General features: G+C 31.8%; 1 protein-coding gene across 1 annotated transcript; it reads left to right on the top strand.

The window, feature by feature from the left end:
• The first annotated feature begins 1264 nt into the window (after positions 1 to 1264).
• On the top strand, positions 1265 to 22121 carry LOC134698117 (acid-sensing ion channel 2-like). The gene is made up of 9 exons (XM_063560406.1): positions 1265 to 1545; positions 2256 to 2817; positions 6973 to 7071; positions 10584 to 10764; positions 11587 to 11655; positions 16158 to 16308; positions 17419 to 17510; positions 19005 to 19075; positions 22044 to 22121. Exons 1-9 carry the CDS (start codon positions 1265 to 1267, stop codon positions 22119 to 22121), a joined length of 1584 nt encoding a protein of 527 aa, XP_063416476.1.
• Positions 22122 to 22504: the final 383 nt, after the last annotated feature.

The raw sequence follows: 22504 nt of genomic DNA, 5'->3' as shown, positions 1-22504 counted from the left end.
TTGATTTTAACAAGGTTTCAACTCAGTTAAAAGAAAAACATTTGAAGTGCAGTTTAAACGCAAAGCCAGTGTTATTGTAAAGCTATATTAAAATACTATGACCATGTTGTATTTGTTGTCTGTAAAACATTAAGTTAGAATGTCAAAAATAGAATGATTCTGTCGAACATCATTAGTAATGCTCGTATCAAAAAGTTTAAAGAGCCAAAATGCAAAAAGGTTCAGCAAAATAAAAACTAACCTTATCTAACATTCGCAATTTTTGGTGCTCAATGCTCTTCAACTTTGTATTTGTTAGGCTTTGATTTTGATCTGAACGTCACTGATGAGTGTTATGCAGAAGAGACGCGCGTCTGGCGTATCAGTAGTCAGCACTTCGGTGTTGACATGAAAATCAGTTATATGGTCATTTTTATAGATTTCCTGTTCATAAAACTTTGAATTTTTCGAAAAACTAAGGATTTTCGTATTCCAGGAATAGATTACCTTAGCCGTATTTGGAAAATTTTTTTGAATTTTGGGTACTGAATGCTCTTCAACATTGTATTTGTTTGGCTTTATAACTAGCTTGATCTAAGTGTCACTGGTAAGTCTTATGTAGACGAAACGCTTGTCTGGCGTATTAACTATTTACACCACTGGGTCGATGCCACTGCTGGTGGACGTTTTGTCCACGAGTGTATCACAAGCCAAGTAGTCAGCACTTCGGTGTGTACATGAATATCAATTATAGTGTATTTGTTTTTAAATTTCCTGTTAAAAAAACTTTTAATTTACGAAAACTATGGATTGTATAAACCTAGGAAAAGATTACTTTAAGTGTATTTGAAATTACTTTTTGGAAATTTGGGATCTCAATGCTCTTCAACTTTGTGTTTGTTTGGCCTTATAACTATTTTCATCTGAGCTTCACAGATGAGACTTATGTCAACGAAACGCAAGTCTGAGTTCTTACATTATAATCATGGTACCTCTGATAACTTTATCTTCTAATTGTTTTTTTTTAAATTATAGGTAAAAAAAAGTTTGGTTTTATAGGATGCGTACATGATAATCGCGCGTTTGTTAATCAATGTGAATGAAGTTACTTGTACCTTGTGATTATATATAAGATAATGATTTTATATTAATGTTTCTACAGTTTGAATGATGTAGTTTATAATATGATATTACAATTGATGAAAATAGGTAAAAATCAATCAGTCAAGTTCCAGTATAAAACGATCAAGGATCAAATAATTCATTTTATTAAAAGTCTGCAGACATGCCATTCGTGAAAGTTCGTCCTGCGTTTGGGAAAAATACAATTACAGATTTCCGAAACTACCCAATTTCTAATGTTGAAGTGAATAAAAAGGAAAAAATAGATCTAAAACAATTACAAACTGAAACCAAACTTGATGATATAAAATGTCCAGAGAAAGACTTTTTAAAGACATCAGAGAGCATTATCAGTATGCAGACATTGTGGAAGGAGTTTACAGAAACTACAACTATGCATGGTCTACGACATGCAAGGAAAGAGAGTAAATATCAACTTAGATGGTAAGTTTATTTAGATAGTAGAGTGGGCTATTATTTTTATCAATTTTGGATATATAGATCTTCGACTGTTTATTTTCTTATACATCCATAACTCGCAAATATTCGCCTTTGAACGTTCGTAATGAATGTAAATCAAGAAAAGCGCTTCGGGTGAATGGAATTTATAACGTGTTGCTTTAATTTTTTATCTTACGAACGAGACTCCTTTTTTCCTCATGGATTGTAACAACTGAAAAGATTTCTGAAATTTTCTTAAAACTTTATAACCGATGGTATCACCAGCCCAGTAGTCAGCACTCCTGACCTGAATTATCGTTGATATGGTCATAAAAATAGATTAATTGTTTACAAAACATTTCTAACTCAGGGATAGGTTACCTTTGTCATATTAGGTAACACTTTTAGAAACTTTTGTCCTCAATGATAGTTATCTTCGTACTTTATTTGGCCATTTCAACTTTTTTTTTATTCAAGCATCATTGATCGGTCGTTTGTAGACGAAACGCGCGTCTGGCGCAAATACAAAATTTCAGTCCTGGTACATTTTGTATCTATGTTGAGTTTATGGCCTATATTATCTTCAATAGATTTGGACATTTTTGTATCGTTTTATACTTACTCCTTGTAATCTGAAATATATATATTGATTGCGCTCAATTAAAACATTATTGCCGAATTACTTAATAGTCATTTTATAATTTGATTTGCAGGGTGATATGGATATTTGCTTTGATAGGTATGGGATCACTTCTTATATACACGGTATACACACTGTATGTGTACTACAGAACCAATCCTACACTGACCAACATTAATATTAAATTCGTGAAGGCCATGAATTATCCTGCCGTTACAATATGCAACATGTCGCCACTTAAAAGAACTTCTATCAACGCCAGTGCGGTAATGACAACCCATTTGTTACACAGCAGTCGCCTTGGAGTTGTTTTACCACATCTTAACTACTCATCGCCGGCATTTGCTGAGTTGAACGATCCTGTGCCAGAAGACTGGTTAAACAAAGCATCATTCGATTTAGTGGATATTTTCCATTACTGTGTAAACGAACGGCATCTGGTTCCATGTAAAGACATATTAATTCCTAAAATAACACAATGGGGTAAATGTTTCACATTTAATAATTACCAGAGTGTTGCTAAGAATGGTATAGTGAAGGGTAGCATGACTGGGTCTACAACAGCCTTGACCTTCTATATAGATGTGAAACAGGACGAGTATGTCTACAATACCAATCTTGCTGCTGGTGTGAAAGTAAGCCATTTTCATTTTTAATTGCAAATTGGTCTTTTTAGAATCTAAAGGAATATGGGTCATATCATTGTTCGTACACCAAAATCAACATAACGCCAAGTCATGGGTTGAATTTCCATAATAAGAACGTTTAAACCAAACACAACATAGTGTTGTACGCTTTCGAAAACATTACCCAAAATGTATTAGATCCTGAAACGGCGAACTCAGTTTGGCCGTTTTTCCCACGCCCTTTAATTTCGTCCGTGTATATGTAAGAAAGTAGTTTTTTTGTTGTTAGTAGATCTTCTCATGATATGTTTGTGATCTAATCAAATTGAGAATGGAAAGGGGAATATGACAGACAACAACCCGACCAAAGAGAAGACAACGGCCGAAGTCCACCAATCGGTTATGATTATTTGCTTGTTCCATGTAAAGACATATTAATTCCTAAAATGGTTCGTGTTTTTATACGCCCGTCTTTTAGACGGGACGTATTATGGTATATCGTTGTCCGTCCGTCCCGTCTGTCCGTCCGTCCGTCGTCTACACTTCGGAACTCAAAAACACTTTCACCAATTTCCATGAAACTTAAGTGAATTGTATATATATCTATTGACGTAAGCTCCCTTTCGTTTTTTTTAATTTCAGATTTTAAGTTTTGGATTTATGGGGCTTTATTCATAAAAAAAAGGGGAGATTTTCAACACTTCGGACAATAACTCAAAAAGGCTTTCACCAATGTCCATGGCACTTTGGTGAATTGTTTATATCTATTGATGTAAGCTCCCTTTCAATTTTTATAAAATTCAGATTTTAAGTTTTGGATTTATGGGGCTTTATTCATAAAAAAAGGGGGATTTTAACACTTCGGACAATAACTCAAAAAGGCTTTCACCAATGTCCATGAAACTTTGGTGAATTGTTTATATCTATAGATGAAAGCTCTTTTCAATTTTTATAAATTTCAGATTTTACATTTCCGTGTTATGAATGATTATGCTTAAAAAAGGGGGTTTTTCCAATTTTGGGACAATAACTAACACTTTCACAAAAGTTTATGCAACTTTGATAAATTGTTTATATCTATTGACAAAATCTCCCTTTCCATTTTTATAAATTTTAGATAACTTTGTCTATTTTATCTCATCTATAACTTTTATATAATGTATATGCCTTAATAAATATAAAAGGTACTTGGTACTCAGAAAGTGTGTTGTGAACAAGATAGAATGTATGGATGAAAAATTAAGACAACAAACTTATTTAAATTTGAGGTAGCCTTAAAAGACAAGTTAAAAGAGCAACGGGCGTATCATGCGCTAAAGTGCAGCCCTTTCTTTTAGTTTTTAATTTTTATTTTAATATTTTTAATGGTTCTAATTTACAAACTTATGGTCTATAACTAGTACAATATATGCACGTTTAATGTTCCACGAACGGAAAACGACTATTGTTTTCAATTTGGACAATCTATCTGAAAGAAGGAATATGGCAATTTCCTCTCAATTTATTTCAAATCAGAGGCATTCCCAAACAGTTTTAACTTGAATTTATGGTATCACAACTCCATCGGTGTACTTCAAATATCTTATCATATAACGACATATAACGGAATATTTTTAAACAGAGGACTATAGGTTTTATCCCGGAAGAAATCTCAAAACCGTATATTTGACAGGTAAACAATATTCTTCAAATCCATACAATATACACAATGATATTTGTGGTTTTTACACTGTCATTAACAATTTCAGAAATATATAGACTTACGTAATGAATATATGTCGACGTAGCCTTTTTAAATCTTTAGTATACCAAGAAAAAAGTGCTACTTTAAATCAGAAAAGGAGAGACAAACAATAAGTGAAGCTTATGGAAAATTCAATGTTTGATACAAGTGGTGGGTGTGTCTGATTGCATCTGTTGTATTCAGCAGATAAATAGGGTGTAAAATTGCTCTATGGTATAACATTAGCATTCTATCTTCAATATATTTGTTTTATTGATTTATTGATAGTTTATTTGAAAAGCTAAGTTCTGTACTTATGCATCCCGTCATAGAGTTATTGTTCTCTGACAAGTTTTGTATTCTTGTCCTTCAATTTTGCTATTGCACTGTGTCTTCATGCCTTTTGTGTTTCTTTGGTACAAATAATGTGGCTCTGTACTCATTCATCCCGTCCACAGGACCTTGTCTCAGAATTAGTTCTTTTTCTATAAGCCTAAATAAAAAAAGTTTTATATTTTATTTAGGTATATATAAGAAAAATCTAATATAAATTACCTGTGATCGCGTCATTATGTTAATGTGCTAATGTAGATTTTTGTATTCTTGTCTTTCATTTTTGCATAGGTGCTTTGCTTACCAGTATATACCTTTTTGTGCTTCTTCATACATATATGTTAGTTTTTATATATTAATGTTGTAAAACAATGTTTACTGCTGTTCTCCTATTTTGACATTTTTACCATAAAAACGCGCAAAAACCTGGTTCAACCCACCATTTTTCTTAAAATCTCCTGTACATGTACCAAGTCCGGAAAATGGCAGTTATTATCTTTTAGTTTGTTTCTGTGTGTGTTGCATTGTCGTTTTGGTTTTTGTTGCACTCCTGTGTTTCTGTGGTTTCGTTGTTTTACTTTTATAGTTGGTGTGTTTACCTCCGTTCTAGTTTGTAATCTGGATTTGTTTTCTCTCAATCGATTTATGACTTTCGAACAGCAGTATATAAACTTATCATTGATACAATTTCAAATTTAATATGTACGCCAAACGAGCATTTCGTCTACAAAAGAGTCATCCATGACGCTCGAATAAAAAAAGGTTAAACATGCCAAATAAAGTACGAACTTGAAGAGCATTTAGTACCAATAATTCCTAAACGTTTTGTCAAATACAGCTACGGTAATCTATTCCTGAGGTAGAAAAGCCTTAGTATTTCAAAAATGCAAAGTTGTTTGTTTACAGTTAATTTATAATTATGAACATATCAATGATAACTGAAGTCAACACAGAAGCATGACTACTTGACTGGTGAAATCCTCGGGGTAAACATCCATCAGCATTGGCATCAACCCAGAGGTTGTAAATCAACTCATCATAGATACCAGAATTCAAATTTAGTATTTACGGCAGACACGCGTTTCGTTTACATAAGACTCATCAGTGACGCTCGAATAAAAAAATTGACCCAGTGGTTGTAAAAAAAATACTACTGTTGCCTTTATTTACCTATTGTTTCTGTTTTTCCTCGCACATCGTTGTCAATATAACAGAATGTGATGGTACTGTCATACAAGTGCGAGGTTAGGCTAGCTATAAAAACAGGTTTATTCCACCATTTTCTAAATGAGAAAATGCCTGTACCAAGTCAGAAACATGACAGTAGTTATCCATTCGTTTGATGTGTTTCATCTTTTAATTTTGTAATTAGATTAGGGACTTTTCGTTAAGAATATTCCGCGGAGTTATTTTATTTTTCGTTAACGTTTTATCAAATTTTAAATCAAAAGTTAAATTTTAGATATTATCTAACTGAGTGAAGACTACAAGTAAAAACTACTAAGTAAATTTGGTTGCTAGATACATATAAATACTAACATATATTATCTTAATTTCTTTCCTTAATTTGGCAAGCTTGAAACATAATTTTCCAAATAAAAGCAATCATTGATTAAAAGAAACATTCATCGTTTAGATTATGTAAACCTGTCCAATTAAGTAATAAAATACTCGTTAGAACTTCATCAATTATTTACATTGAAGGAATAACTTTCAATGGATCAACAAATAAGTTCATAATTTTGTATTTGAAGTATAAACTATACCTTTCACTTTATGTATCATAGAACGACATTAGAAAGTTCACAATATGGTATGTACTAATTGGCCGTTTCAGAATCAAACAAATTATGGATAATTTCATTGTTCGAACACCAAAATGAAAATAACGTTACGTCATTTGTAAAATTTTCATTGTTTATAACATTTTTAACCAATCAGATTGTTTTGATGTACACTTTTTCAAATATTACCCAGGGCGCATTAGATTCTGAAACGGCACATTGTGATATTATATTAATTCAAAGCATAACATATGTCTTATAAAAGAAATGTATAAAATTGGTTCTGTCCTTGAAAATGTTATTAAACATGTACAAATTCTTTAGATAGTCCTTCATGACCCGGAAGAAGAACCAGACGTAAACAACAAAGGTTTTATTCTATCACCAGGAATGTCAACTTATGTCTCCATGAAAATGACAAAGGTAAACGTAGAACTAATTATCCTTTTATCCAGTAAAACAAAGGAGTTATGAGGATTTCAGCATATTGTACAACATGATTGATAATGCTATATAAAAGGTGCAATACATAACCATTGTATAATTGCTATATCGTTCCTACATCTTGCCGATACGTATATTTTGGGTATTACAAACCGTTAAATCTTTCCTAATCTGCTGAACACTAAATCCGTCGGAGATATACTGATTAATATTTTGAAAACTAGGTCCATTTGTTAGTTGAAATTGGGATTTAATCTCAGATCGTTACGTATAGTCCAGTCAATCTACCGTAAATTTGACCCTATCCTTAAAGTAATTGCAACAGAAGATATTTAAGTTTTAATATTTAGTATTATACCCCAAATATACACAGAAAAAGTCCCATAAAATCTTACTTGATGAAGACTAAAAAAATCACCATTTAAAATTCCTATGGAGATTTGCATTGAAAAGGGATATAACTCTGCAAAAAATGGCAGAAATATCAATAAAAATTGATACAAAATTATTACATTACCGCTTCTACTCATCAGAATGTATTGATTCTTGGTTTTTTTTATCGTTCTTTGGAGTATAACAAACAACCCTAAAGGTGTTTTCATTTATTTTATTAAGCTATAATCTAGATTTCGTATTTCATTAGTTGACCTTTTATTGAATTTTTCAACATGAGGAATATCAAATTTAATAAAAATAATTCAGCATGTATTTTGTTTTCGTATTTCATTAGTTTACCTTTTATTGAATTTTTCAACATGAGTAATATCAAATTTAATAAAAATAATTCAGCATGTATTTTGTTTTCGTGGTTTCAAGTTTCTTTAGATAAGTAAGATGCTGAAAAAATATTATATATTATTTTTCAAAAAGGTCACAAAGCCGTAAATTTTCAATTTCATTTATGAAAAATGGACAAAAAAAATAAAACTACCCATAACACTTCGATTTTGTACATTTCATGAGCAGGAGATGTAAATAATTTAGTCAAAAACAAACGTATAACCCCATCAAGGTATCATACTTTACATAAATTTCAAGAAAATCAATGAAAAACTGACCGAAAAAGATTCATTTTTGCAGAGTTATTTTCCCGTCCAATATTAATTTCCATAGGAAATTAAAAATGTTGATTTTAAGTTTTCCTCAAGTTAGATTTTATGGGACTTTTTTCTGTGTATCATAAGGGCTTAATGCTATAAATTAGAAATAAAACATTTTCTGTTGCAATATCTTAGTTTGACTGGACTAGAACTATTTTTTGGTTATCTTATTAACAGTTGTATATATTGTTATTTTCGATCTGATTATTCAAACCCTTGTCCTGGAATTTAATGAGACTGTCATACAAGTGAGAGGTTTAGCTAGCTTTAAAACCAGGTTCAATCTACCATTTTATATATAAGAAAATGCCTGTTCCAAGTCAAAAATATGACAGTCGTTATCAATTTATTTGATGTGATTCAGCTTTTAATTTTGCAATTTGATTAGGGACTTTTGTTTTGAATTGTCAATTATTTTTATAATTTTGATTTTTGTCAAATGGTATTTTTTTTTACAGTTTGAACTTATATAGTACTACTGCATCACTATATCAAGTTAAGGTACAGTTGAGTGTCCGCAAACGTGTTAACTGCATTCGTTAGGTTTCTATCACAAGCTAAGAGCTTAACATTCAAGTGTTGTTGTTGATTGATTTATGCTTAAATTAGTTTTCGTTCTTATATTCTAAATTTGAACCAGGCTGTTGGTTTTTATTTTCTTTTGAATTGTTAACAATTATGTTATCCCTATCTGTTTGAAATTGTAAACACTTCGGTATGGATTTTGATGATTTTTTAATTCACGTCTTGGTGTTTGTATCTTTATCCTTCGCATTTTGGTTAATTCTTGATTCATAGGCAACACCGAAGCAAATCTTCATTGTTACATCTAATCGCTTTATAAAATCAACAAAGAGCTACGACTCAAACATAATGTAAAAGATATATAATATTCATTATAGTGGTACGTTATTACCAATACATTTCCTGCTCATCCTGAATCTCCTGTCCTACTATTCACAAAGACACGTCCTGTAGGAAATGGAAATGTCATTGAAATTGACAAAGTCATTACAATGTCTGATTTACATAATGATTAATGAAAACGCCACTTTGTCATTGAAGAACGATAGACCGATACACTGTAGATTTCAGCTGATTCTTTATAGCTTAAATTACCAAAAAAAAAGTAATATAAAAAAAGTACCGAACAGCACTGAAAATTCAAATCAAAAAGAAAGTCAAATAGAAGCTTATTCGATAAATTTAACGTCGGGAATGATTAAAACATCAGGTCAATGAATTTTCATATTCGAAAGGAGACTTGCCCCAAAATTATTGACAAAGAAAGGAATATATCCTTTCCTATCGTAACTTATTTACATCGATAACGTTTTTGTTTACATCAGTTTGGTCAAATATGAAGGAAACATGTGAACATATGCATAATAATTTATCTTGTTTGTATTGAAAAGACTCACGAAAGTATTTGTGAGTGAATATCCAAACTCAAACGTCGAAAATAAACTGGCAATGCAATGAAAAAAAGACCAAAACACAAACAACAGTAAATAAAACGCAACATAAAAAACTAAAAACTGAGCAACACGAACCTACTAAAACCAGAGGTAATTTCAGGTATTTTAGAAGGGTGCTCATATCCTTCTCCACATGTGGCACCCTTCGTATTTCTCATTTAAATATATTACCTGGTGTAGTATAGTTTCATTGTTATACATACAGTCGGAGACCTAATGATCCGCCAAAGGCCCACCAATGTATCCGACCAGGATGAGGGAACCTTAAGGAGATTAGAATTAGCTGTATGACAGTTCAGTGTGCTTTGTTATAAGTAGTAACAATTTGTGATAACTCTTTTTGGAGTATTTATTTCTTAAATAAGTAACATTCAAAAGTTAAATGGATACTAAACTCTAGTCGAGAATAAGTGCCTAATTAAAATCATTTGATGTATACTGTGATTTATCTGAAATGTAATACTAGTAGAACACTTTGGTTATTAATTTGCTCGTGTGTATTCTGTCCTTCCCTTAAAGGTTCACGTTACACAGGTTTAATGTTGCTGATTATATGATGGTGCCACATGTAGAGCAAGATCTGTTTACCCTTCCAGAGCACATGAAATCACCTCAAGTTTTTGGTTGGGTTCGTGTTGCTCTTGTATCCCTATTTGTGTCTTTTTTGTTCACATATTGTTGTCAATATAATGGAGTTTGATGCGACTGGCATACAAGTTAGAGGTTTAGCTACCTTTAAAGCCACCTTTAATCCTCCATTTTCTACTTGAGAAAATACCTTTACCAAGAATTGTTGACAGTTGTTATCCATTCGTTTGATTTGTTTTAGCTTTTGGTTTTGTCATTTGGTTGGGGACTTTCCGTTTTGAATTTTCCTCGGAGTTCAATATTTTTGTGATTTTACATTTTACAGTACAAATACTTACCTGCTCCGTACAAGGCTGGAGGTGATCAGTATTGTGTGGATGTCAACTCTGCTGATTATGTAAATCCATTGAAATATTACCCATACTACAGTCGGGCCGGATGTCTGTTGGAGTGTCGTAGGAACTATATTGTAGAGAAATGTGGGTGCAGAGCGGTTACTGACCCAGGCAAGTTACGTTTAAAGTAGTGAGAAATAAATATAAGAAGATGTGGTATGTGTGCAAATAAGACAACTCTCCGTCCAAGTCAAAATTTGTAAAAGTGAACAATTATAGGTCAAAGTACGATCTTCAACACGGAGTCATGTTTCATACCAAACAGCAAGCTATAAAGAGCCAAAAATGACCAGTGTAAAACTATATGAACAAGAAATCCACCAGTCTTATCTACAGAGAAACGAGAAACACTTATGAACCACATCAAGAACGACAACCAATGAACATGGTCTTGACTAATGAATGTCATATCATCTTTCAAAAGATTCCGTCAGCTTCTCTTAAAACAGAACTACTGCAATTGAAAACTTTAGAAATATTTATTCCATAACTTTATTTTAAATATTTTCATCTATTATTTCATAATATTATTTATGTTTTGTTGAATTTGTAAGATTTGTCAGTGAATTAAGCATTATGTTTTAAAACAAGTTTGCATATTTGTTAAAGAGCTTTTCGGTTTATAAAATTTCCAATTGAAGCTTTCACAGTATTTTGGGTTACTCAGAAGCATTTCCAATTTGTCAGATGCTCCAACCATGGTCATTATTATAGCTTTCCAAATTTTATGATAACATAAAATTGACTTACGATATCAAATATTAAATCTTTTCTGATATAAAGAAACTTAACAGTTATATTTTTGCACGTCCAAAACCTTTCTATGCATATAGCTTTCAAAAAAATTTCTAGTGTATAAAATGTTGATATAAAAAAACACAAAGGTATTCAATTGGTATCGTGTAAGTTTAGTATGATTTTTAACACTAATTCTATATGATTCAGGAAATGAGACACTTTGCACTCCAGCCCAAACAGCAACTTGCTATTATCAGCATGAAGGTAGGTCATATCAGATAACGATTTTTTTTTTATATATTTTGGGTGTTTTTTGTTAGGTTTTTTTTTTTTTTTGGGGGGGGGGGGCTTACATACACAAATTATGTGTGATGCCAATTATTATTATTAGTTACATAGTGTGTTAGTGAACTAATATGATATATACAGGGTCAGTTAATTCCATATGGGGTGAGAGCGAAGCTCGAACAGTAAATTCCATATGGGTTGAGAGCGAAGCTCGAACAGTAAATTCCATATGGGTTGAGAGCGAAGCTCGAACCCCATATGGAATTTACTTACCCTGTATATATCATATTAGATCACTAGAACACTATGTAACGAATTTATCTTACCGACTATCTTTATTTGTTGAATTTAGACTAAAGTTGTCTTATTTGCTATCATAACACATCTTCTTATTTCTGTATAAAAAGTGTTCAAGTGTTCAATTTGAAGAACCTTCTTCAATTGGTCTGCACTAAAAAAAAACTAATGTAAACGACAAATATCTATTATCAACAAACTTGATATAACAATATTAAACAGATCTGTCAATACTTTTTAAATAATCAAATAATGCCTTAGTTGTAAATCCACTACTTACCGTGTATTGAAATAAGCCCCGCCTCCCTTCTAACCTAATATGGAATATACACGGTCTCCACGAGGTCGCTATTAACCAATCATATTCCTATAAATGAATAGGAGGTAAGATAATAAATTATCCTTTCTGGAAAATTGCGCATTTTTTTCAATTTTTGGCAATACGAACAAAAGTATGTGCATTGTTGGTTATTCCTCCTTCTCTATGTTCACTGGGGTAAAGCTGATGACCGTAACTGCATTCACGGTCATCCCAAGATGTCGGACGAAAAATTAGGTCAGTATTTGTATTGTCTGTTATGGTGTTTCTACATCATTTTTTTTTTACAAAGCATACATTGGTACGATGTAAATTCATAAAAGATTCACACGGAAGTCAACAATCTCTACCGAGGAACGTGTATAGAACGGGAAATTGGATTTGAAAAATTCGCTAAGATGACCGTAAATCGTAATCGAGATGACCGTAACAGGATAAGCGATTCATAACAAGGCTGACCGTAATTGGTTAAAAGATGACCGTAAATTGTTAAGGATGACCGTAATTTATAAAGAATGACTGAATTTAAAAGGATGACCGTCAATTGAAAGGAATATCCATATGTGTATGCATTGTTTTTTGTTGAGTGTATCGCAATAGGGGCTCGGTTAGTTCTTTTTAACTATTTGGCGTATTTTCAGTTTATATGAAAATGATAGTAAATAGTATAATCGATGTTGTGAGTAGTTTTGATTTAATATATGGACAATAGACACCTGCAAACAATAGGTGATTTTAACTACAACATGTAACTGAGTGGACCGTATCAAATGAAACTCAAATGTGACCTATAATTGTTAATGTCACTGCGTGTGTCATTTTGGTCTTTTGTGGATAGTTGTCTCATTGGCAATCATACCACATCTTCTTTTTTATATCGTATGTCTGGTGTTTTTGCTATCTTTTGCATATTTAAAAAAATGCAACTCAAAAACCAGTTTAGTTAGTTTTTTTCTCAAACATAGACTTTATATAACTTTTACATATCTAAAGGTCCTGCCATGCTTTAAGATTTATGTACCCTTCTATAGCCATTTTTGTACGATTTTTTTAAACATCAATTGTATCAAACTACAGATATAATGAATAATAGATACAGTCCATTTTAAACATATACTAGGGGAAAACTTGATGCAAAGCATTATTATTTACTGTTGCCTAGCATTTAATAGAAAAAGAGTACTTTGTGGCAAATAAACCAAGATTTTTATAGAAAATCCACAGCCTTTAATAAAGAGATTTTTGTTATAAAATTTGAAACATAGATTACTCACTTGCTTTTCTATGATGTGCTAGTGTTTATTTTTTACAAAAAGTTCTACCCAATCTGTAAATGTCATAATACCTCAGAGTGCAGAGTAACTAAAGTCGAGCGCACCCTAAAAGGTGTACTTGACTTGGTCCATATTTTTATTTATTCTAACCAATAACTACATTAATAAACTTGTTTTAAGGAAATCAATACTAGCACTGCATGCATTAATCTTATATCTATCGGTCATCAAATTGCCAAATATGATAGAACAAGGATAAAGGCTGTGGATTTTCTATAAAATTTCCATATGTTTAGCATTGAAGCAACACAAGGATACATAATCCTTAATACTTTCCTAGATGCATCAGTTTGTTCTCTTAATAGATATGTGTGTGTAAAAACGGCCATATTTTTCAATTCATTCAGATGAATCTTAAATATTATGAATATCCGGTAATTGAACCCATGTGTATGGTTCCAGAGGAGCAGAATAAAATCTTGATTTGTCTTGATATACTAAATATTTTTTTTCTGTTTAAACAATTTACAAGGCTCCCCTTTGAAATTCGCTATTTATACAAGACTATTTTAGGATCTATTTTGCTGGAGCTCACCTGCACTAGTTTGGTCGGAGTATTTTAAAAACATGTTCTTCTAAATTTATATTTGACTTATAACCTTTTCTTAACATCATTTTAAGTTTTGTGACTTCAACTCCGAAATGTACGGACCGATATGCAGTATGGCCAGTGTTTTCATCCAAAACTTTCTTCCTAAAACTAAATGTTTGTGGACCAACATGATTGTCTATAGTGTGTATTAAAATGCTGTCTACATTAGATGAGGTGAACTTGCAAGTGGAAAATTGATAACACATGTACGTATCTGAAATTAAAAAAAACAACATCTGCAATGGTAGTTGAAACGATATAATATAAATGGCTGTACATCCATTGCCTTTTTGGCATTTTTAAAAAGCTGTATTTATTATATAAAATTAATAGGAATCTCAGAAATAAAAAAATCCTTTGGCTTTTAGTTGGATGCTTCACATTTTTGTCTACCTTTATGATAATGTTGTCTTATAAATACGTCTTACACCAACACGATTAATTATTTGATACAAAAAAGGTAATACAAATACGGATGTTTCTTAGAAATGACGGTTATACTATAAAAGTTACGGTCATCCTTTATAAATTACGGTCATCCTTTCGAAATTACGGTCATCATTTTACCAATCACGGTCATCCTTATTATATGTTACGGTCATCTTGAAAATATTTTAAAGATTATTTACGGTCATCTTAGCGAATTTTTCAAATCCAATTTCCCGTTCTATACACGTTCCTCGGTAGAGATTTGTGACTTCCGTGTGAATCTTTTATGAATTTACATCGTACCAATGTATGCTTTGTAAAAAAAATGATGTAGAACACCATAACAGACAATACAAATACTGACCTAATTTTTCGTCCGACATCTTGGGATGACCGTGAATGCAGTTACGGTCATCAGCTTTACCCCAGTGATGTTCAGCGTCGTGTTTTTTATCTCCAGTAAAAATCTCAGTAATTTGTGACATTACTGGATATGGAAAGGAAGGTTGGACCTGTTTTACCACTGGCTCGATGTCAGTGCAACTGCTAGTGAAGGTCATTCGAAATATTTAAGTTTTACTACGACAGCCTGTCTTAACTAAACTCATTTTTTTACATAAATAATGCCGTTAGTTTTCTCGTTTGAATTGTTTTACATTGTCTTATCGGGGCCTTTTATAGCTGACTATATGTAGTATGGGCATTGCTCATTGTTGAAGGCCGTACGGTGACCTATAATTGTTAATGGTTGTGTCATTTTGGTCTTTTGTTGAAAGTTGTCTCATTGGCAATCATACCAAAGCTTTTTTTTTTATATCATCATAGATACCAGGATTGAAATTTTGTAATGCCGCCAGTCTTGTGTTTCGTCTACAAAAGACTCATCAGTGACGCTCAAATCAAAATAACGTGAAAAGGACAAATAAAGTACGATGTTGAAGAGCATTGAGGACCAAAACTTCCTAAGAGTTTTGCCAAATACAGCTTAAGTTATTTATTCCTGCAATTAAAGGTATCGTGCATACTAAACTGTGGTATCCGTTCATCCACGTTTAGGAAAAACGATTTAAGCAATATACTAGCATGATACCTCTTTTAAGTTAATACTTAGTCAGTTTTAAACATACATTTGTAAAAAGTTAAGTAATTATCTCGACGTACAGTTGTACGTAACCGTGTTTTTGACTTCCGTTTAACATCATATATATAATTTTTTCTAATTCCAAAGTTATACGTACTATAACACTTGCATTAGTTACACAGTGTGGCTACCTGTCAGATGTCTTACTCATGCAGTGGCATATGTTTGCTATCTTCACATTATGAATGACGAATTGAATTTAAGACTTTAAATCATTTTTAGTTTTCGGTATTTGATCTAAATCACAGCAAAAGAGAAAAAGATTGAGGAAAGCGAAATTGGTCCATCAAATTAACATATGTTGTGTCTTGTCTCTCTTTCTTTATGCATTCTTTATGTACTTAATTATTGTACATATGTTTACAGTTGAGTTTGATTCAAGTGGAGAACTGAAAGGTCAATGTGAATGTCAGATATCATGCGAGTTCACGACCTTTGATCAGTCAATCTCGACAGCATTGTTCCCGGCAGACGTCTATTACCCGCCACTTCAGCAGATAGGATACACAGACATCAAGTAAGTTTTTGGTTGCGTTCATCGCATGATGTGTTTAGCTTCTTACAAATCAAAGTAAACAAGTGTGGACACAGATCAGTGTGGATAGTATGTTAATAATAATAATAATGAAAATTTATAGAGCGCCCTATATAAAAAATAAAAATTACTCTAAGGCGCTGTACATTAAGCATAATAATAAAAACAAATCAAAGACAAAAACATAAAACATATACTGTGTTAGATTCAAGTACTAACATAAAAAATAAAATAAAAATGCCTACCATAATATAAAAGGTCCATTCAAAAGAAACATTGTAAAACAACAAATTAAAAAATAAATAGCAATCTAGGTTAAAAACATGCAAAACAAGCAAAAATCACAAATAAGATGCATTAAAAGTTTATACAAAACTACATATATGTTGGGAAGTTTGACAGTGTTTTCTGACAAAAAAAGTGTCCAAGTTTCTAAAGTAAACTATGAACATAAAGTTATCAAAGGATAAAGGGATAGCTGATGACACCTTCACGTAAAACTGTGGCAATCCATATTTGATAAAGACTCTATAGTTTGAAGGTTTTTTTTCGGATGTGATACATGCAAGTTGTCTATTGGTCTTAGGGTGACCTGATGCTTACTCTAGTCAAGGTCTAGTATGTAGACTGATCCTTCGAACAAATGATTCCCTGTGCACATAAGAATTTGTTTGATTTGCTTTACAGTGATTAAGATTATAACACAATGTTGACTGCTGTATCCCTATTTTTAACATTTTAGCATATAATGTTGGTATTTTTTTTGTTCACACATCGTTGTCATTGATAAAATGGAAGTTGTTGCGACTGTCATACAAGTGAGATGTTTGACTAGCTATAAAAACCAGGTTTAATCCATCATTTTCTACATAAGTAAGAAAATGTCTGTACCAAGTCAGGAATATAACAGCTGTTATTCATTCGTTTGATATGTTTGAGGTTTTTGAGGTTTTCAGTTTGCCATTTTTATTGGGGACTATATATTTTTTTATTTACCTCAGTTTAGTGTTCTTGAGATTTTACTTTTTGGTGTTAGTTGGTTTTTTTTTTTACATAGTTCTGATTATAATGTCTCATATAATACCTTTGCAGGAACACAATCTTGGAGGCAAGATTATATTACGATTCGCTAAGTTATTTGTTTGTGGAGTCTATCCCAGAGTACAATCCAGAAGATATAGTGGGTGAGCATACAAATATAATGTCACGTGGTCAAATCAATTATGCGAAACAATGTGTACTTATTTGGTATTTACAACTTCAACTTTCTATATATGTCCATTAACAACATGGTATTATTTCTAAATCTGTGAAATAGATCCATCATTTAATACAATAGTTAATAATTTTTGTATTAATGCTTGATTTTTAGGAAAACATCTTTCTATAGAAAGATAAGAAGATTGTAATACTTTTAAGTTGATCACACCGGATAACTTTCTGATCCTTTTCGTTAAGTCACTTTCTTTTTACTATTACAATTTATGATATTGGCTGCATAAAGACAAGGAAGCTTTTAGATAATGTATCTGATCTGAACATCAAATGTTACTTAAATCCAAATGTATAAAGTATTACTATAAGAAAATCATAACGGACAATGCAAAATAAAGGTCACATGGTTTTTACTATTACAATGTTTTTTCAATAGAATGATTGATCATTTTAATAACTTATTTCTGTAGTATCATCTTTTGAAAAGAAAGTCGAAATGACTTACAGGATTTGACTTATAGAAGATTGTTTTATATGGTTAATTAAAAAATCCTACTAAATAAAAAACAAAAACAACACAACACAGACCAGAACAGAACAATGGCAATGGGGATTTTGTGAAAATGTTGACATTTCTTCTGCAAAATGAGTCAGTCCTGGATTTTTTAAAAATCTTCAAAAAAAAAAAAATCCGTATTTTATTTCAATTTAAATACAATATATCAAGCAAAAATATAAAAACATTTTAAAATAAGTGATCTCATATACCTTATTAAAACTCAAAAGAAGATTACAACGTCATAGCTAAAAAGACAAACAACTGAGCACAACCCCAACTACATAGTCTGAGCAACACGAACTCAACCAAAAACCGAGGTTTATCTCAGCGTAAATACTTATTCGCCACAACTCGGCCGATTCCGTATAGAAGGAGAATAGCGGTTTCACCCGAGGATTGCCGATTGCGAAGATATCAATCTATTATTTGGAAATAACTCAAATAAGAGTAATATAAGCGTTCAAAGATCAACTCTTCACCGATGTTCCAGTCAAATATACATCTAAGTTAACAATTACACAGAATGCTGAACTAAGTGTATATTATATTTTGTTGATTTTTTATTAGATAAAATATTAACAAACAGTTTGTACTCTAGTGAGTAAGCTTATCAACTGTTGTAATTTGTCATGCGGATAGATGCATAACCAAACATTATGCAACTAATTTTAAAGAGACCGAAAAATATTCTCTTTACAAAAAGCGAATTTTATTGTTTTCCTACATCTCCTTGCGTCTGCTTCGGGTGACTGTCATTTGATTTCTTGTAACACAAAATGCAGGAATCACTCGTGTGCAAAAAGTGCAAATATTGTTTTTCAACATAAAAGATATAAACACACGTGGTAAAATTAAGATTGTTTAACAATTTAATATGTTGCTGATTGCTGTCATTGTTTTACAGGGATCCTAGGTGGACAGATGGGGATTTTTCTCGGTGCAAGTTTGTTGACCGTATCCGAATTGTTAGAATTTGTTATTCTGGCTGTCATCGTTATAGTCAGGAAATGTTGTTGCTCTGCCTTTAGAAAGAAGGAGAAACTTGTTGACCATGAGCTTACACCATACAATTAATTCAGAGAAGACATAACAGAGAAATAACTGTATGAGGAGTAAAGATATATATATAGGAATTTGATTTGATAAGCTAATGATACACATACCTTTTTCCATATTGAATGTAGTGGCTTAACAAAAGGTACACACACATTACCTTTGTGGCCAGTAACTTTATGTATTGGAATTATTGATATAAGCATTTTAAAAGATATAACGTGATATAGTGTTCTTTTATTTGTCTTATTAATTTTTTTAACTTTAACTGTTAAGTCGAGGGTTTTTATGTGATATCCATTTGACGCGAGTCTGTACTTATGCATCCCCTCAGTCATACATTGGCTGACACAATTTCTTCCTGTGTGACGTCAAACGCGCGATTTTACATCAAAGATCGTCAAAGTTAATGTTCTAACCATGTGTGTGTCAGGGTAAGGATTCGGTCCCAGTTCTTCTAAGAATCATAAATCCTTTATGTGTAGATTTTAAACTATATATCATCGTGTAATGTGTTTTCGTACTAATAACAGTTTTTACTGCTTACGGTTTTCACTGTTTAGTTTTTATTCAGGTGTTTACTCAAATTTAAAAAGCATGTCCTGTAGATTGATTTCAGGTATATAGTTTTTTGTCAAGGCTTACTACGATTTTTTACTGTTTCCGATTACTTTGCGATTTTTGTATGTCAAAAAAAAACGGCGTCATATGTTTTCGTATGAAATAAAAATTGGATCAGTACACGGACAGGAAATGACTATAAAATCCGGAAATTAATATTTTCCAAAGTCGTGGTTCTGGTGATCGCTTGAATCATAAAAAAAGTTATTAAATACTTTTCAGTACTAAAAATTACTAGCAAATAGTTTTAGGTTGGTGTTTCACGTGCTGAAATTGTTAGATTTTATTAGTTTCAGATTGGCACCTGGTTTGTACAAAATACATTATTTTTTTCTAAAATAAAATGCAGTTTTCAAAATTTAGGATTAAATATAAAAAAGTTAAGACTGTATTCATCTTCAAGTATCAATGATGTATAAAAAGAATTGTCAATAAAATATTGAATAATTAGATTTTGAACAACCATTTTATATAAGAACCCTGTTAATTTTAACTCGCTGGTTTGTAATTAAAACGGCAAAAAAAACATATGGCAGTCGTATGCCTTGAAGATCAGATGCTAGCGATAAAACGGTTCAATCCACCATTTTCTACATAGGAATCTGTCTGTACCACTGTAGTCAGGACAATGACAGTTTTAAACTCGTAAACCCGATCTAGACTCTTGGGTCGCAGTGAATCTAGATTTTTTTCTGAATAATAACCATCCCCAATAAAAAGAACTGATCGAAATACAAAAACAATTTACTGAAAATCTTTACATTTAACATGTTCATGAATATTGTAGTGGAATAATACTTTTATTTTGTGGAACGTATGATCTCCCAAAATCAATTTTGGTCAGTGGAATAGAAAATAGTACATGCAATGAATTCCCGTCAGACAAGAAAAATCTATCTCCATAGTGTCGGAAGAAAAACGGTAATTCAAAACAATATTCAGTTAAGCCGTTTTCGTGCCCAACCTAGGAGCATTATGTTTTTCGGTCTGTCCCGCATCAGGTTTAAGTTTTTGCCAAGGTAGTTTTCGATGAAGTTATATGACTATTATTGTGTATTAATTGTACGCGTTTCATGACCATGAGTGCAGTGCAGTGAATGTACAATATATGATGCTTAAATTACAAAACAGCCAAGTCCAAATTTATGATTGTTACAAGTTAGTGGTCGGCATGCTTTTATGTCTTTTGAGAAAAAGGTTTTCCTGAACGTTCGACATGTAATTGTCTCTTTAGGGTATATGTACTGAATATGTATAAAAATTATGTGGGATTTCGAAAATACAACTGTTAACAATAGTTTACTGGTCTTTTTGCTGAATTTTTAACAATCGCACCGTTTTGGTGTACACTTATATACTTTATTAAAGCACAAATTACACCCATAAGAGGGCCAAAGGCATGACAATTACATGTAATAACAACAATATAATGACGACATTAAAATTTACATAAAAAATAAAAATAAACCAAAACATTAAACACAACAAATGACGTCAAGTGCCCCCTGTCTTCAGTTCCACAGACTGTTTGATAAAGGCGCCAAAAGATTTTACTTGCTGACTAGTGGTTGGATTTAGTATATATTTCATTTTATTATCAGAAAAGTCTTTGTATTTTTGTCCATCTGATGAGTTAAGCCGTTTTCAACTGATTTTTATAGTTCGTTCCTATGTTGTACTGTTGTACCACTGTCCCAGGTTAGGGGGAGGGTTGGGATCCCTCTAACATGTTTAACCCCGCCACATTATTTATGTATGTGCCTGTCCCAAGTCAGGAGCCTGTAATTCAGTGGTTGTCGTTTGTTTATGTCAGTGTCACATATTTGTTTTTCGTTCATTTTAAATAAGGCCATTAGTTTTCTCGTTTGTCTTATCGGGGCCTTTTATAGCTGAGTTTGCTCATTGTTGAATGCCGTACGGTTACCTATAGTTGTTAATGTCTGTGTCATTTTGGTCTTTTGTGGATAGTTATCTCATTGGCAATCATACCATATCTTCTTTTTTATATTTGTATTGAGTTTTAAATCATTTTAAAAGACATGTCTTAAATCATCATTTATTTTACATATAAGAAAGAAATGGGATTCATTATCCAGAACTTTGCACTTATTACAAAGTCTTTGAGGGCGTGGAATATTTTTATATCTTCCAGTTTCATTTGTGCATATTAGTGTTCTTGTATAAAGATTAGGGTATGTCAAATAAAGTTCTTGTTTATATTAAGTTTTTATATTCTTAAACAATAGCAGTTTGCTCTTTTGGTCGAGAGATGATATTTTATTGTCATATATTTCTTTATATCTTTGCTGAAGTTCATTTTTATAGGTTTTTTTACAGAAATTCTTAGTCTCCGTTTTTGGTTTTAGTTACATCTTTGAGTTTGCTAATATTATTATCGGACCTAATATGATTTACATATGAGTACCATGAGTATGTACCTTGATCATCAAGTGATTTAGAAAGGGAGTAACACTCTTTAAGTAAATCAGATGAGTTTTCACTCAAAAATCAGTCTTTATATAAAAGTGACTGTGTGGCAATGAAAGAAAAAAGGGGGAATCTTCCCAATTCAGATCTTGAGGCAATAATTTACTAACACAATTCTTAACTCCAAGTGTAAATTTACAAAACTTATTGTGATTTTTTTCAGGAGGACTTTTATCTATAAAACTGAGTTTATCCAAAGGAGAATTATTTTTTCTGGTAGTATGATTTGTACACATCCATATA

This window comes from Mytilus trossulus, chromosome 14 (genome assembly GCF_036588685.1).
Source record: "Mytilus trossulus isolate FHL-02 chromosome 14, PNRI_Mtr1.1.1.hap1, whole genome shotgun sequence".
Lineage (NCBI taxonomy): Eukaryota > Metazoa > Mollusca > Bivalvia > Mytilida > Mytilidae > Mytilus > Mytilus trossulus.
This window is presented reverse-complemented; position numbering and strand designations above follow the sequence as displayed.

Bases quoted from the DNA above. Each gene is read 5' to 3' on its own strand.
- LOC134698117 (XM_063560406.1), top strand. From the start codon at position 1,265: ATGCCATTCGTGAAAGTTCGTCCTGCGTTTGGGAAAAATACAATTACA. The intron at 2,818-6,972 runs GTAAGCCATTTT...CAAATTCTTTAG, and splicing joins ATCTTGCTGCTGGTGTGAAA to ATAGTCCTTCATGACCCGGA. The intron at 19,076-22,043 runs GTTATTCTGGCT...TTTGGTCGAGAG, and splicing joins TATCCGAATTGTTAGAATTT to ATGATATTTTATTGTCATAT.